Here is a 16718-nt window from a genome sequence, read left to right as displayed (position 1 = left end):
TAATAATCTTAAGACATAATCTATCTTTCCTGTAAGATGCAAAAATGGTACCTTAATGTTGGATTACCTTGACTAAGTGGGGTATTGAGGAACACAAGTGGCTCAGAAAGGAAATTCTGCAACATTTCTAATCAAGTTGTGGTATGGCCCGGAGATCAAGAAATACTCCAATAATGTAAAACAGTCTCAACATGGGTTGGAGTTGGGTATGAAAAATCTCACTATAAAGATGATGGTCAAAACAACATATTCCATAGTTTTACAGATATATAAATACGCTAAAAGGATAGAGATGCACAATAAAAATATCTAGATAAAAAATTTGAAATGCCAAATGTCAAAAGTGTTACCGCTTCATCACAATTTGGAAAATATCATAAACATCTCACCACGAAACGCTAAAAGCGTACAACTTCATCACGGTCTAGAAACTAAGATTTCCAAAGTGTAGAGTGTACATACATTCCATGAACATACTATTTTCCAAATTGAAATGTGAATTGTACATAATGCTTTTTTTTCAACACCGCATGTACACATACATACATGAACAACGGCATTCTATTTCTCAAACTACAAAGCACGATAAACATGAAAAAAATGCATTTTTCCATTTACCACACCTTAATTATAACTACACAATAAATGAAAGATAAATCTTTGAGAAATTGAGGGACATCCTAGAATAATAATTTTGATTTGGTTTAAATGTTTCATTGTTTTCCTTCAAATTACTGTTCAAAGCGATCATGTATTACAACACAACCAAATAAAATATCAATGCGATCAATGGGATGGGAAAGAAAAAAAAAAGTAAACAGTACCTATAAGTATATTGTTTCACATCGCAGACGAGATAGTTCGGTGTCCAAAAACAACTGCATAGTAAAAAAAGGATGTACTAGGAATACATCTCCCGTTTGTTTGGGTCACCAAATCTACAAATTTTTATTTTTAAATACATCGGTAAAACAAAACATAGAAAAAAGAAAAGAAAAGAGAAAAACAATAAACTGACGACACCTATAAGCATACTACATCATATCGCTAGCGATAAATTAGAATCAATAATAAACATATTATTTCACATCGCAAACAGGTAAGATCCGTATTCAGAAACAATTGTACAGTATAAAACAAATATACTCAGAACACATTTTCTGATTGTTTAGGCCGTGGGATCTACACAGTAAGATTATATATATTACTAAATCAAAGAACAAACGGAAGAAAAAAACAAAATCAATAAATGAGCGGTACCTATAAAATGTATTGCAACACATCGTTGGTAAGAGATCAGAAGAAACTATATGTAAGAGAAATGACCGACTAGATGTCCGGGGAGCAACGGACGATTTCAAAATAACCAACAAACTAGAAGAATATCTAGGACGGTGAACTGGGATCCAAAGAATGGAAATGCATAAGAAAATCAAAGGGTAAAGGTACATGCGAGCGGTGAAATCACGACGTTGAATGAGATAATGGAGAAGAGTGATCAAGGGAGATTCTGGATCGAAATCGAGTTGAGGGACATAAAAGTTGGAATCATGATTTTAACTTCAAACTATACAATGTCGTTTATTTTAAAATAGTATGTATAGATTGTTCAAACAAAGAAAAAACTTGAGAATGATCAAACATGTTGAGCCATGGTAAGAAAAATAAAAATAAAAAAACAAAAATTATTATACCTAAAAAAAACATTAAAACCTTTTAAGCTAAGGCTAACGAAGTTACATTGTAAGATGCAATTTGAAAAAATTGGGAAATACTTTAATTTTAAAGTTAGAGAGAACATTTTTTTTAATATATATTTCATTGAGTAATAAAATTGTAAGTATGATATGAAAGTAGTAAGGAATAAACTTCATGTATGTATAGGCTAAGCTTATTAATAAATAATTCAGTTATAAACCATTAATATTGATTTCTTAATATCTAGCTGGAGCTTATGCTCTTGATTAGTCCAAGCCCACCGTAAATAAACTTAATGGGCTAAACTGATTCTAAGCCCATGGGCCTATCATTTAGTCCACAAGAGTTTGTATATAGATCCTCATCGTTGATCTATAGGACCTCTGGACGGTTCAGATTTAAGCAGTGTATTATTGTAATTCCAGACCCATTTGCTGAAGACTGAAGGAGATCACAGCACTGAATTAGGTGCAGAGTGGAAGAGATCGAAGGGTGAGCTATCCAGAGTTTCACCGGCAGAAAGATTAACGATGTTCCTGCGGGTGATCGCACGGCCATTGATGGCCAGGTTAAAGGAGACGACAGGGATTGTGGGTCTAGATGTCGTCCCCAATGCTAGAGAGGTGTTGATCAATCTTTACAACAAAACCCTAAAGGACATTCAGGCGGTCCCTGAGGACGAAGGTTATCGTAAGGCGGTGGAGAGCTTCACTAAGCATAGACTCAAAGTATGCCAAGAGGAAGAGGATTGGGAAATGATCGAGAAAAAGTTAGGTTGCGGCCAGGTTGAGGAACTCATCGAGGAGGCTCAAGACGAGATAAAACTCATTGAGAAAATGATCGGTTCGTACTTTTTTTTTTAGTTCTGATTGTTTCTGCCTATTGATTTGTTGGAAGAACTCAGTGAAAAATTCTGCCTGGAATTTAAACACAAAAAGAGTTTGTTAATTTGGTCTTCAATTGTTCAAGATTGGTTCAGAAAACTTGAATTAGAGACTTCCTTATGCAAATTTTCTATTCACATTGTTATTACTATTTCAATTGCTCACGATTTGGTTCAGAATTTAGAGACGTTGTTGATCAAGTTTGTATTCACATTGTAGCAGAATCAATTGACCCTTGGCGCAATTGGTACCATGAACAAATAGAGTATATAGCTGTCATGGGTTGAAAACCAGACATTTGAACACCCAACCAAATTGAAAAGAAAAATAATGGATATCCAGACCTTTCAAAACACACAGACTCTTCCCCCTTTCCAATAATGCGTATGCCTAGGTGAGTAGGCCTTAATTAGTAGGGAAAGTGTAATTCGCCATGTCCGCAAGAAGCAGCCTGGGTTTAGGGATGTTCAGTAATTAATTGTGTTTTGGTGTGTGTGCTTTGTGTTGCTGTTATGTGTGTATGTTGTTTGGTTTGGCGAGTGGCTTGTTATAACTGCCTGCTGCCTTGTTGTGTCAGTTAACGGCAGTTAAGTGTCTTATAGCCAGTTATTTTTTGTGTAATGGAATTCGTAGGAATAGATTAAGTTCCTTTTCCCCAAATAGTTTCAGATATCTGAGGTTCCCTCTAAATGAGCCTCTAGCTAATTAGCAACCACAGGTTCTCAAGGCAGGAAATCAGAACAGGATCTGTATTACAGTATTAGATCAGAATTTAATTACCAATCGTCCTGTAACTCAGTCGTTGACTTCTGGCCATAACAGTATGTTTTTACCATTCGTTACCTTTTTCCTTGGACATTGGGGATTGCTTGCTTACCTAGTTAAGGATGATTGAAGAAGAGTACTGAGATGAACTCATCATATGCTTGTTGGAGGAAATATCTTGAATTTCTTTGTTGTTAGGCCTACTATTTTTTACTACGCAGATCATGTCCTTACATTTGCTTGGTGTGATAAAGGGTTGATGTTTATTTTCTGTCCCGAAATGTCAGTTATCGTTTAAATTCAATTCCCCATCTAAGTGCTTAGCTTGGAGTAATATGACTCGCCTATTAATGCACCTAGAATCTTAGATCCAGTTGCTGTGGAAAGAATCAGTTTAATTTTTGTTTAACTATAATAACACCATTGGGTGTTTACCTGTCAGATTATATCTGCTCATTCTGGCTTTGAATTTAGCGTTGTTAAATTTATTGCTTGATGTTGAAATTTAGAAGAGTTAATTTATTTTGAATGCAGAAACGATTACTTTATTGTTAACCATCCTTGGGTGGTGGAAGTAAATCCCATTCTGTAGTGAAATTGAAATAGATAGCGCAAAAGTCTTGATTGTTGCCATAAAAAAAAAAAAAAGAGGGATAGTGAATGAAAGCTATCACAGGTATAAGCTGCCATCAAGCTATTCGAATTAGTTAATCTACATTGTCATATTAGGTATCATAATTAGAACATATGTTCATTCTCAGTGTTCACCTCTGGAACCAATGTTAATGAGTTTCTTCTTTCAACACTTGCATTAAATATGAGTTCATTTATTATTGGTTCTCTTGGCATCAACTCATTTATGAGTTATTTATAACACTTTATGTTGTATATGATGTATTCATTGTGGGTCTTTGATATTATTTATATTTGAATTGTTCTATGCTGCAGAGTGGGATCCTTGGGGTGTTCCTGATGACTATGAATGTGAAGTTATAGAAAATGATGCTCCAGTTCCAAAGCATGTTCCTCTGCATCGACCTGGTCCTCTTCCCGAGGAGTTCTATAAGACGATCGAGGCGTTGCAATCCAAGAATGGTGCAGCTGCAGTCACCTCAGGTCAGTCTGAGTTAAAGGAGTAGGTTGGCATGGACACTTATTCTGAGGAACATTGAGATTCAGAGTTGAATCTTTCTCTGTGTTCTTAGTTTATTATTTGTTCTTCTCTTGTAATTTCTGTTTACTAGATTCATAGATTTTGATGAGACCAGCAAGAACCATTTGATGAATAATCCTGACACAGCGGAAGTTAAAAGTTGTTTTTATCAGTTGTGCTTCCTGCTTTTTTTTTTGCTAAAGAAAACTACAGATCTTGATTATTTTTCATTGGGCAGTAAAACAAGTGATTCTTCAATGAGCTTATCCTTGTCCATTATTTCATTTGAAAGTGGTGATGATAATATTAGAATGTTATTTGATTTTTATTTCCTGATGTGATAGCTATGGGACTGATCTGAGTTTTCTTTCAAACTTAAGCTGAACATAAAACCCGAGGAAAAGGTTTCAAAGTGGGAAAATTTTAGGGTACTTTTTTTCTGTCCATGTGTATGTAGTGGTATTCAAAACGATTTTCATTGGTCGGAAGTATTAGTCCCGGAGTAATCTAAAGGGTTCAAAAGTTTGCACGAGTCCTCCCTTATACCACTGGAACATGAGGGAATAATGATAGAATGATGGATTAAGGGCCCATTTCTGTTGTTATTGAATTGTTCTTTTTCTTTCTTTTTAAAAGCCGTGGTGCCAATCTAAGGAGAGTAAAACCTTAGCCTAAAAGTATAAAAAAATTAAAAAATCTGAGGAGAGTAAAACCCTAGCCTAAAATTATAATTATCACCATTGAACCATCGAACATAATTTGAATTTTCCATATTAAAGTAATAGTGAATATATTACACAAGTTCAATATGATATAAGTGGGTTAAAAGGTTCTTAAATATTATGTGTCGAGTTCGTGAGTTCTACTCCTGTTGAGAGTTCGTGAGTCCTACTCCTGTTGAGAGTGTTAAGTCCTTGTTTCCTGCGTTTCTGCACTTTCTGTGTGCGCCGATTAGGGTTCCGGCGGAGGTGATTCCAATTTCGAGATACTTTGCCGAGTTGTGCCTCCGTTCTGTTCCGTTGCGAGTACTGCGGTTCCTTGAGAATTTCTTATGGACGAACAATTCCAGCAATGAACCATAGTCGATGATGGGTTCGAGTTCGGGTCTGAGGTGGAGGGGTCGGCGGCGATCGATTATAAACTCTGTTTAGTGGGTTCTCTATTGACCGACCGCAATTTCAATTTTGAGGTGTTTAAACACCGGATGGCCAACATTTGGAGGCCGGGGAAGGGGCTCGCCATTTCAGAATTAGGAGGTAAGCTACTGTTATTCCGCTTTTTCCACCAATTTGATTTGAAGTGGGTATTTGATAATGGTCCCTGGACGTTCGATAATCACCTACGGATCGATGAAAGAGGGAGAGCAACCAATTAACGCTCAATTGACTCATGTGAGCTTCTGGGTGCAGGTGTATGGGCTCAATCCGGGTCTGTTTACAGAAGTGGTTGTTAAAGCTTTAGGCAATTTTGTGGGGGAGTTTGTTGGTTTTGATGAGAAAAGCAAATGGGCACATGAATTGAGTTATCTTCGTATGAGAGTCCGTGTGGATATACGGGTACCCCTGAAAAGTGAGAAGAAGGTTAGAAGAGCCGGGTCGGAGTGGTTGACAGCCAAATTCAGATAGGAGAAATTACCTACTTTCTGTTTCATATGCGGGCTTATTGGGCATATTGACACACATTGTGATTTGTTTTTCCAGAGCACAAAAGAGGAAATTGTGAGGCCTTGGGATGCTTCTCTTAGGGCCCCGGCAAGACGAGCTAATCTGCTTGGAGGGGAGAAGTGGCTGCGCGAGGAAACGATCCCAAGCATGAGTAGCAGCACAAAGTAGGCTAGTGGGTCGAAAGAAAGTGATCTTAACAATCAGAGGGACGCGGCAACATCTTCATCAATTGGCCAGGAATTTTGGCATAAGTATATTCGAGTAGGGAGCCGCAGCGGGTTCTGATCCGCAAGAGAAACAACCAGAAGTGGGGTTGGAGGTCGCCGAGGAGAGAAAGCGCCGAAGAAGTGGAGAAGCTCCGGAGACAGTCAGGTCGGATGATCTAATCAAGTCCGTTTCACTACAGGCTATGGATGTCGATCAGTTGAGTAAAAAGGAGGGGAAGAATAAGGCTAAAGCTAGTGTGAGCCAAGAGCAACTCAACCCTAACATTATGCAAGGTATCAATAAGCAAAAATCCCTATTGGCGGATGCTAGCGTCTGCCACTCGTCATGAAAGTGTTAAGCTAGAACTGTCGAGGCCTGGGCAACGCCAAAGAAGTTCCTATTCTTGCTGAGCTGCTCAGAGCTCATAGGCCCGATGTGGCGTTTTTGTATGAAACACTGATTAGTAAGTCCCGTATTGAAGTAAATTGGAATAAGATTGGTTTTGATGGGTGTTTTACTGTGGATTGCGTCTGTAGAAGTGGAGGGATTTGTATCCTCTGAAAGAGAAGCTCTGACTGTACTTTCTTCACTTTCTCCATTAATCACATTGACGTTCAGATTCATGATCTTAAGAATGGAGATTGGCGTTTGACCGACTTTTATGGGTGTCCGGAGAGAGCTAGACGAAAGGTTTCTTGGAATATTTTTAGAAACTTTGCCGCCACCTCTCCTCTCTTTTGGGCTATTCTTGGCGATTTTAATGATCTAATGTTTCACAGTGATAAAAGAGGGGTGTCTGATCATCCCGAGTGGTGCTATAAGGGTTTCAGGGATACTCTGTCAGAGTGCGGTCTTCAGGATATTCCTTTAATGGGGCATCCATACACACGGATCAGACACATGGGCAAATCAAATGAGGTACATGAGAAGTTAGACCGTTGTATGTGTAATGATCAGTGGGCTACGCTTTTTCCTAATGTCTGCAGTATAAATACGATTGCTCCTTCATCTGATCATTCTCCAATTATTCCGATTACTGATAATGCAGCTCCGCAGGGGCTACGACATTTTCGTTTTGAGCATAAATGGTTGAGGGAAGACGAGTTCAGGGAGGTGGTGGAAGCGATGTGGGGGAGGCAAGATTCAGGTCCTGTTACTGACAAGTTACAGCTACTGGCCGCGGATTTAAATCAGTGGGGACGTATGAAGCGTTTGGAGAACAGGAGATCAATAAAAGAACTTCAAGTCAGATTAGAGATTCTGAGGGATAAACCGGGAGCTGGAAACGCAAATTTGAATGAAGCTACAAGGTCAGAACTGGTCAAATCACTACTTCAGGAAGAGGACCATTGGCGACAAAGATCAAAAGTTCTGTGGTTACAAGAAGGAGATAGCAATACTAGATTTTATCACTCGTTCGCCAACGGGAGGAGAAAACATAACCAAATCAGCAAACTCAAAAACGGACAAGGGGAGTGGGTGGATCAGACGAGAGACGTAGGGGAAGTAGCAGTGGGTTATTTTGGTTCACTTTTCTCAGAAAGTAACAGTAATTGGAATGAGGTGGTGAATTGTATTCAGGGTAGGGTGGATGATGACATGAACAGAAGACTACTTCAATCTTTCACCAAAGACGAGTTTCGCAAAGCCCTATTTGAAATGCACCTAGAGAAAGCACCGGGACCTGATGGGTTCAACCCGGGCTTTTACCAACCTTTTTTGGGAGCTAATTGGAGAGGAGATTTTTAGCGCAGTGACTACTTGGCTTGAAAGAGGTACGCTGCCATCTGGTTTAAATAACACAATTATCACATTGATCCCAAAATGCGAGAATCCTGGTGATATGACGGAATTGAGACCAATTGCTCTCTGTAACGTACCGTATAAGATCATCTCTAAAGTTCTGGCTAACAGGTTGAAACCCATTCTTTCGTCTATTATATCTGAACCTCAATCAGCTTTTGTGAAAGGAAGGTCGATTCAGGATAATGTTCTAATTGCGTTTGAATTGATCCACAACATAAACAGTAATTGTGCAAGGAAAATTGGTAATGTTGCTCTGAAGGTTGATATGAGCAAGGCCTATGACAAGGTGGATTGGAATTACCTTCAAGCTGTGATGCTTAGGCTGGGATTTGATAGCAGGTGGGTCAGATTGATTATGATGTGTGTTTCCTCTATCGAATATCAGATCAAAATTAACGATAATTTGTTCGGTCCAGTTATACCAAAGAGAGGCCTGAGACAAGAGGATCCCCTTTCCCCATATCTCTTTATTTTCTGCGTGGAGGGGCTGGCTGCATTATTACATCAAGCTGAGAGTAGGGGATTATACATGGGTGTCAAGTTAGTAGAAGAGCTCCCTCTGTGTCACACTTGTTATTCGCTGATGACGCCTTCTTATTTTGTCAAGCATCGATCGCAGAGGCGAGGGCACTGAAGGAATTGTTACTCACTTATGAAAAGGCGTCTGGTCAGGCTATCAATTTCGACAAATCAGGAATTATGTTCAGTCGGAATGTGGCAATTTGGTATGGCGCAGGGGATTTCGAGTATCTTAGGGGTAAGTAAGCCGTTGAATACTGGCAAGTATTTGGGCTTACCGTCGCTGGTTCGGAGGACGAAGAAAGCTATTTTTGCTCATTTTAGAGATAGGCTATGGCACCGTTTACAAAGATGGCAGGGGAGAGGCATATCGAAAGCGGGTAAGGCCACTCTAATCAAGGCAGTAAGTCGGGCTATTCCTATCTACTTTATGAGTGTTTTTCTGTTGCCAGTTTCAACAGCTGAGGAGTTGCAGAGGATGCTGAACTCCTTCTAGTGGGGGAATAAGAAGTCGGGAGGGAGAAGCTTTAATTGGATGGCGTGGGAGCGTCTATGCGCCCCTAAAATTTTTGGAGATATCAGTTTTCGAAATTTCACTGCTTTTAATCTGGCTATGCTTGGTAAATAGGGATGGCGCATGTTCTCTAATCCTTCGTCACTGGTAAGTAGAATCTACAAAGCTAAATACTACCCTAGAGGGGATTTTTTGGGAGCCGACTTAGGGCATTCACCCAGTTTCATTTGGCGAAGTATATGGAGCTCGAAGCTTGTTATTAAAAGAGGTGTTAGATGGAAAATTGGAGACGGGTCTCAGGTCAATGTATGGAACAACAGCTGGTTGAGAGATGATAGTGACAGACAGTTACAGACTGCGCCGATTCCAGGCCTTGAAAACGTGAAGGTTTGTGACCTCTTCATTCCTAACTCTAAGGAATGGGATGTCAAGCTCCTAGAGGAATTGTTTAGCGCTAGAGATATCCATGAAATGAAGAAGTTACCTCCTAGATTGGGTAATCAAATTAACAGTATTGTGTGGCAGGCTCATCCGTCAAGGAGATATACTGTCAAGAGCGCTTACCACCTAGCTGTGGGCATGGAAGGAGGTGAGCTCCATCATGTTGAAGGCGAGTGGAAAGCGTTGTGGGCTGCCAATGTACCTCACAAGGTTAAATACTTTGCTTGGCAGTTGGTCAGAGGCTATCTGCCAACAAGAGTAAATCTGCAAAAGAGGGGATTACTAGTTGTTACGAACTGTGTTATGTGTAATGCCGCTTGGGAGGATAAGTGGCATCTGTTACTGGAATGTAGCGGGGAAAAATTAGTATGGCGGATGGCGGGCTGGTTGGAGCTGATCACGTCAACGGCTAACACTTCGTCTAACATATCTAATTGGTTTTGCAGATTAGTAAAGCATTTTCAGGCGGAAGCTGTTGAGAATTTCATGACAAGGCTCTGGTCGATGTGGCAGGCCAGGAATAGAAAATTATAGGAGCAGAAAGTCACATCCCCAGAGCAAACAACAATTGAAGCTGACAACTTAAGGAGGGACTAGTTACGGGTGCAGGAAATCAGACGGCGGACAAGCTGTATTCCTGGCGATCAGCGGGCTTGCACGGATTGGCACAAACCGGAGCACGACCGTGTTTCTTGCTGTACCAATGCAGCTTCTTTTGACGGACTGGAAGCTACAGGGATTGCAGCAGCTGTTCGGGATGCGAACAACAATTTTTTGGGTGGTCGCAGCGAGCTGCTGAACTGTGCACCGCTAGTTAAAGAACGTGAAGCCGCTGCACTCTTAGCTGCTTTGCAATGGATGGAAATTCTTCAATATCAGCAGGTGACGTTCGAAACAGACGCCAAACAAGTAGTTGATGCAATTAAGTTAGACACTGCGGACGATTCCGAGTTCGGGGACTTAATCGCTCAATGTCGGGGTCTACTAAGTAAAAATGACACTTACTCAGTCATTTGAATTTTGCGATAAGCTAACGGGTTGGCTCATGAATTAGCAAGGGTAGCTCGTTTCTCCACTTGTCCCACATTCTTTAATTCTTTACCGAGTTTCATTTCTTCCGATGTACTACATTTTTACCAGTTACCGGTTCATTAATTCATTCATTCTTTTTTGGTTAAAAAAAAGATATTATATGTCATTTTAGATGATTAGGATTAGCCTACTAATTTAAAAATAACAAATATTTAAAATTATTAGTATATTATTCTATATTTTCAAAATGTCACCTTTAACGGAAGTAAAAAATTACATATTGATAACTAAAAGAAAAAAAAGATTGAGAATAGTGTTAAGCTTCCAAAATTCCATGGACGATTTTTGTAAAATAGAGGAGGCGCCGATTATTCTAATGCTTAAGTCAGCGACAAATGAAGATAAAGAAAAAGAAGAAGAAAATATGTTAGGGTTTTTCGGCATACTTAAAAAGATTCTCACACAAATTATTATATTATTCTATATTTTTAAAATGTCACCTTTAATATAAGAAAAAAATTATGATAACTAAAAAAATGATTAAAAATATTGTTAAGCTTCTAATATTGCAAGACCGATTTCTGCAAAATAAAGGAGGCGTCGGCGGTTCTTCGTAAGCACTTTGATGCTTACACTACACCATAGATTGCCCAGTGCAACCTTTTTTCAAAACATGTTGCCTTAACATGTTGCATTAGCTCAATTTATTAGATTTCTACTATTCATTTATGTCTAAGATAACACTTCAACAAAAAGTGTTGTTTATTTATTTTTTTTAGTTCTTTTATTTGAGCAAGTGTAACATTCACACAATATCTATAATTAATGTTACATTAATTAACTTGATAGTTAGATAAAGCAACATTTAACAACGTAAAAGAAATATTTAGATGTTGCCATAATAAGAACAATAATAATAATAAATAAGTATGTCTAATTTATAGATAAAAATATATTGATTAATAATAAATTATATTTAATTAATAATTTAATTAATTATTCCATATCATTTTTACTTTAAAAAATTACCTCAAATTAATTTGGCTCTAAAATCTACAACAATTAATTTCCAAAAATTTCACCAAATTTTTAGGTTCTAAAAAATTTCTCTCCGATTAATTATTGTAAAGTAACTAAATATAAAAAAATAATAAAAACCATAAAATTTCACCAATTTTTAGGCTCTAAAAAATTTCTCCCCAATTAATTCTTGTAAAGCAATTAAATATATAAAAAATAAAAACCATATTGAAGATTTAATATATTGAAATATATATAGTTGTTATTAATAAAAATATTAAAAAAAATTGTTATTTTTTTTGGTAGAAACAGGAAAGAAAACAAACCAACGTCGAGACAAAAGCTAACCTGGGATCAGCCTAGGAAAGCTAACCCCAACTCTGTCCTCTAAAAGGAGAGAAGAAAGATAGATAGGAGGATCAGAAAGGGTGGAAACACCTAACATCCCCTCGTGCCCAGCCGCCGCCAAGCGATCCGCAATTCGATTTTGTTCTCTGTAGATGTGGCTGAACTCTAAGGACTCAAAGGAGGAGCCAAGACTTCTTATTGCTTTGATAAGGTTCTGGCTACTAAGACAAAAAGCATGATTATTAGAGATCATACTAATAGCCTCCATATTATCAGACTCCACAGCAAGCCTTTTAATACCCAGATTTCTGGCAAGCTTGACTCCAGAAAGAATACCCCAAAGTTCTGCTGAAAAGGATGAGCCCAAACCCAGGTTATGGGTGAATCCAGACAACCAGGCACCTCCCGCGTCCCTGAGCACGCCTCCAGCCGCGATCTTTCCATTGTTGAGACAGGAGCCATCCGTGTTCAACTTAACCACCCCATCCTTCGGCCTACCCCAAAGTTCTGCTGAAAAGGATGAGCCCAAACCCAGGTTATGGGTAAAAAAAATTGTTATTAATATATATCAAATTGTTTTTTTTATGTTCTAAATCACATTAATATATCAAACCAATTAATTATGTAAAATTTTATCTATTTTTTGGCGCTAAAATTTTCCTCCAAAAATAATAAAAGAAAAAAACCCTTCCAATTTCATTCCCTCCAATTTTTTCCCTCTAAAAAATCTCAAGTCTATCAAAAAGAACAAAACTTACCGTACATATGTCTTCCTACTCCTTATGGAACCAGATCTTGACTTACCGTCTAAGTCTAACAAAAAGTAAAAAAAGTCCCTAAATCTAACAAAAAGGGTTTTTTCTGTTGTTCCCTAAATTGGTACTTTTGCTTTCAAAATCATGACTTTGGGGGATTAAGGGAGCGTTGGGTGATGGCTTTTCCTTGGTGGTCTTTACATCCCTTTCTATCTTCTTAGAAAGGACTAGGGGTTTCGATCGACCTAGATAACTTATCTGGGCAGTCGATCACTTATCTAGGCTTCTTATCTGCCGTTTGGCCTTTTTTAGTTTAAGTAGCAAAAGAAATAGTTCGGCCACACCCTTATCCTCGAGACTCTCCGGTCTGTCAACTTAGTGGTCTCCGTTCTCTGAGGTTCTTTCTATCTCGTAAGAGATAAGGCTTTACCATCTTTACTCCCTATGCCATTCATGAAAATGGGTTTTGAGTTTTATGTTTTGTACTGATAGTTATAGTCGCAATTTAGGGATTTAAGTGTTCATATAAGTATTGATTTTTTTATAGTTTAAATCAATATATTCATATGTTCTTGTTCCTAACATAAAATGTTTCTCAACTGTTTGTGTTTTTTTCATTTAAAAATCATGCTCAACAGTGACTTAGTCCTATCTTTTAGATGTTTAACAATCATGCTCAGCATAATGACTTGGTCTCAACATTTTTTGGCCAAAATGTTTTACATAGATCAGACACTCTCTTGTTTTGTTATTGAAATTCAATTCCAGAATCGTTTATACATGTTAGCTTGAAAGATGCCTTTTGTCTGGAATGGTTGTTCTAATTATGCCTTTTGTCTGGAATGTCTGGAGTGGTTGTTCTTAGTGATTGAAAGGTGTTAAATTAGTATGAGCAACACCTATTAATCCTCGTAGATTATTTATTACAGAATTTTTTTCAGTATACTTTACAACTATGAATTTTCTTTCCTCCAATTGGATGAAGATTATGGTTATATGACTTTGAGTAGCACTATTCTCCTATTTATTTATTGTTATTAATAAAACAGATAAATTAAACATATACCTGAATATTTAATGCAATTGAGTGTCTCTCTAAGTTGGCTGATCATGCAATTAATTTGGTTCTATATGGTAGTCTTTTGCTTGAGTGCTTAGAATTAATACAGTGATGGGTTTTGATCAGCTTACTATTGTTTCAAATTCTTCGACAAGATTTGCAATGGAGGGACTTAATTCTGAAAGTAATTGTGTTGCTGAAATTTCATGTCCTAACCTTGAAGAATTGCAATTTTTGAACAGTTTCTACTTTAAATGCCTCCAATTGAGTAATATGCCATATTCAGTTTCATCTTGTAATTGAGACAAAGAATATTGAAATTTTGAACTAGCAAATGCTTCAATAGCTTCAGCAATAATCTTTGGTCTTTTGTTCATGTTTGGATCCAGGGAGCAACTCTGTAACTTGTGAAAGAATATGATGAGGGTAATTTTCAAAATGGTAAATTGATTAAATTTTAGTAGAGCAAAATTAGAAATTTTTAGTGACAAGTAGAAATTAGTACAAACAAGTTCCCAGCTGAAAATTGAAATTCAAAAGAGGTGAATCTTGTCTCTTATTAATCACCAAATGGTTGAGTTTGAACGTTTCTTGTTTTGAATAGTCTTGGACATGTTGCACTATCTGGTAAGTTTGAGGTTATACTTTTGTTTTGCTTCATCCCAAGTCAAAAGGGCATCGTTTTGGCTTCGATAAAGGAAAAATTATTGGTGCTGAACTCAAAATATCAGTTTGCTTCAGGCGTGCAAAATTTGAATTTTCATTTAGGAAAGCTTATCTAATTCTTAGTGCTTTCTATTATTTGCTAATTGTTATCGACTGTTTGTTTAACTCCATTACTCACCCATGCAAGTTGGTGCGAGAAATACATCATTTTGTTATGTGTTTTGAATTTCCAAGGCCATATGAGCAGACTTTTCCAAATATGAAGTTTTTGTATTCTAAGACTATATGCATAAACTTGTGTCAGCAAATGAGATAGTTGTCCTCAAGTTTAAGGGATTACATGTGGTTTCTTTTTGTTATTTGTTTTCTGTTACCTGCAGATTCATTTCTCGTTATTAATTGATTTTATGATCTATATAGCAAAAGTTTATGATAAACGAAGATGGAAAGCCATGGGTAATGCGGTTGATTTGTGACTCTTGGAGAGTTTACAAAAGTCGCATCAAGAAAAAACATTACAAGGCTTATGACAATGATAATGATAGGAGGGCAAACCGACCAAACTTTTTTATCGGACAAAGAATTTGAGACGCTCCTCAAATTTTGGAATGATGTCAAAGTCAAGGTGAAAGTTTAAATAACTCAAAACTCACTTTGATATTGTTATTCATGTTTTGTTTTCCAATTTTTCAGAAAGTGGCAGCACTTAATTCAACCCATCGAAAACTAATGAAGGATCAACATACTTGTGGTCCAATTGGATTTGCACAAATCCGCAATAAATTGGTATGTGCGACATGAGTTTTAAAATCTGTTATTTACAATCGAAATCATTAGTTTTAAATGAATATTGACATTTTGTTTCATCTATGATTTGTGTAAGCAACTTGAGAAGCCCGATCAAGTGGAACCGTCACTGGCAGAACTTTTTTGTAGCAACTCGGAAAAGAAAAGAATGTCGTAAATACAAAGATGAAGATAATGCAACCCATAGCAAACTTGTAAGTGTATGTTGTCAATTATTAATTGGTGAAAACATATTCTTGGCACATGTATGTTTTTGTATTGTGATGTATACATATAAATGTGATGTGTTTTATGCTTTTCAAGATATATACATTTGTGTTGTGGTGGGTTCTAGGCACATATATATTTTTGTGATTTGCTGAATTGGGCATTTGGGCACTTATATGTTTTTGTGATTTGTTGTATACATTTATTTGTTGTATACATTTATTAGTGATTATTTTATTTGCTGTATACATTTATTGTGATTAGGCATATGTATGTATTTGTGATTTGCTGAATTGGGCATTTGGGCATTTGGGCATGTGTATGTTTTTGTGATTTGCTGATTTCTCAGAGTATTGTTTTCTATTTTCATTCAATAATTTTTAGTATTTGGACATATAGGCAAGGATTGAAGAAAAATTGTCATCTGAAGGGGAAAACATTGAGATAATTGAGGAAATACTTGGAGAAGCACCATCTCATGGTCCTTCATGGCTTGTTGGTAGGAGGGGCCAGATCAAGAAAAAGAAACAAATTGATGAATCTTCAGTTGCTACAAGTAAGAAAAACATTTCAAGTGAGGAAGTCGAACAAATAAAAGCGGAGGTCCGAGAGGAAATGAGAAATGAAGTTAGAGAAGAAATGGAAAAGAACATGCAAGCTCATCTTGGAACTATTTTACAAAGGTTGTGCCAAATGAAACCAACACTCAATTTAAATTTGGATGGGGTTGTTCCTACTCCCGACATAATCGACTCTCTTCCTTCAAATTCATATTGATGAATGAAGAAGTGTTTGTTTATGCTTGTGATGCTTAGATATTAGGTGCTTTTGTTGAATTCTAATATTAGGTGCTTTTGTTGAATTCTAATATTAGGAGTTTTTGGCAAACAATTTTCTTTTGGTACTGTTTCCTTAATTATGTAAACAGATGTTATGTTGCGATTTATTTAAAAAAATTGTCATTTTGATTGTTAAGTGTTGCTATACAGATTTGCTTTTCAAATCAAATAATGTTGCTTTTACATTACAAAATGTTACAGTTGTTAATAGGAAAGTGTTGCTCTAATTGTAAATTTCGTTGCTTTAGTTAGCAGGTAAGTGTTGCTATTCGTAAAAAAATGTTGCCTTATTACAAACAATCATTACTTTAGTATAAAAATATTGCATTGTTT

The 16718-nt window shown here is 37.0% G+C and overlaps 1 protein-coding gene across 1 annotated transcript; it reads left to right on the top strand.

Moving 5' to 3' along the window:
• The first annotated feature begins 2121 nt into the window (after window positions 1-2121).
• On the top strand, window positions 2122-4758 carry LOC136224661 (probable NADH dehydrogenase [ubiquinone] 1 alpha subcomplex subunit 5, mitochondrial). Its single transcript, XM_066013064.1, has 2 exons — window positions 2122-2541; window positions 4296-4758. Exons 1-2 carry the CDS (start codon window positions 2229-2231, stop codon window positions 4484-4486), a joined length of 504 nt encoding a protein of 167 aa, XP_065869136.1. The 5' UTR covers window positions 2122-2228; the 3' UTR covers window positions 4487-4758.
• Window positions 4759-16718: the final 11960 nt, after the last annotated feature.

This window comes from Euphorbia lathyris, chromosome 1, assembly GCF_963576675.1.
Source record: "Euphorbia lathyris chromosome 1, ddEupLath1.1, whole genome shotgun sequence".
Lineage (NCBI taxonomy): Eukaryota > Viridiplantae > Streptophyta > Magnoliopsida > Malpighiales > Euphorbiaceae > Euphorbia > Euphorbia lathyris.
The sequence above is the reverse complement of the archived record's forward strand: the minus strand, read 5'-3'. Positions and strand labels throughout refer to the sequence as shown.